Genomic DNA, 1,149 nt, shown 5'->3' with positions numbered 1-1,149 from the left:
CACCCTCTCTCCCTCACTGCACCCTGCCCGATCACCCTCATTCCCTCTCTCCGTCATTCCCTCTCTCTCTCACTGCACCCTACCCTATCACCCTCATTCCCTCTCTCCCTCACTGCACTCCCTGACATCACTCCACACTACCTCAGTCCCCCTTACTCCTCCTTTCTCCATCCCTCTCTCCATCTCCTCCCCAACACATTCTGTTTATCTCTCCCTCCTCATGCTCCACTCCCTCCTCCTACCCACCAACCACAGCACCTACGCCCCACATTGCCAACCTTCAATCTCCATTCCCGCAATGACAGACCCCACCCCCCATCTGCCTGTTCCCCCTAATAACCCCACCGCCCCCCCCCACCAAGACCCCCTTTCTCTGACCCTGACAGGGTGATAGAAGGAGTCTCGGACCCCCCGGGGACCCCCTGTCACTGCCTTTCCAAACCATTGCTAAATAAACACTCCCCAAATCCTCTTGGGTGTAGACTGTCACTAGATTCCAAAGATAGGCTGTCATTCCCGATATTCCCGAGTCTATCCCGGCAGCAGCCAAAATGACAGTCAGTTCCGGCATCATCTGCACTCCTGCTGATGAAGGAATCCCATTGTATCAAACTAATCCACTCCCACCTTCTCTCCTACTAGATCCCAGCCTGGGGCGGATCTGTCAGAGCACCAGCTCCCATCCTTGCAAAGGCTCCCCCTCTTCCATGTACAGGACACAGGATCACCAGGGCTGTCCCATTTTCCAGCCTGGCTCTCCCCCCTGCCAAAAGGACAGATGGCCTAATGCCCACTGGGGGCAGAAGACTGGAATGATGAAAGGCTCGGTGGATCCAATGAGGGAGGACAGCAGTAAATCGGGAATGGCCTCGGAGCGGGTGGTTCTCATTGTTGATAACACACGGTTTGTGGTCGATCCCAGCATCTTTACAGGGCACCCTGACACACTGCTGGGCCGGTATGTACTCCCGACTGTGGGATACTCCCCTAACTTCCCCTGGGAAAACAGGCAGCACATACCAGGCACTCACTCCCAATCCCACAGGATTGGGTGAAATTCAGCATCACAGAACCAAAACTCCTCAATCCAATCAGAATCCTGGTCTGTGTTACACTGTATAAACACACAGGCCCCTGTCTCAGTCCTGG

At 55.0% G+C, this 1,149-nt stretch overlaps 1 protein-coding gene across 1 annotated transcript in view; it reads left to right on the top strand.

The window, feature by feature from the left end:
- The window catches only part of LOC125486047 (BTB/POZ domain-containing protein KCTD20-like), a 16,017-nt gene that overhangs the window by 3,281 nt on the left and 11,587 nt on the right, over positions 1-1,149 (top strand). Inside the window, exon 3 of the mRNA XM_048611854.1 lies at positions 643-958. Within this exon, the coding sequence (XP_048467811.1) occupies positions 643-958 (316 nt within the window). The remainder of the gene's footprint in view (positions 1-642; positions 959-1,149) is intronic.

Source organism: Rhincodon typus, chromosome 25, assembly GCF_021869965.1.
Source record: "Rhincodon typus isolate 14 chromosome 25, sRhiTyp1.1, whole genome shotgun sequence".
Lineage (NCBI taxonomy): Eukaryota > Metazoa > Chordata > Chondrichthyes > Orectolobiformes > Rhincodontidae > Rhincodon > Rhincodon typus.
This window is presented reverse-complemented; position numbering and strand designations above follow the sequence as displayed.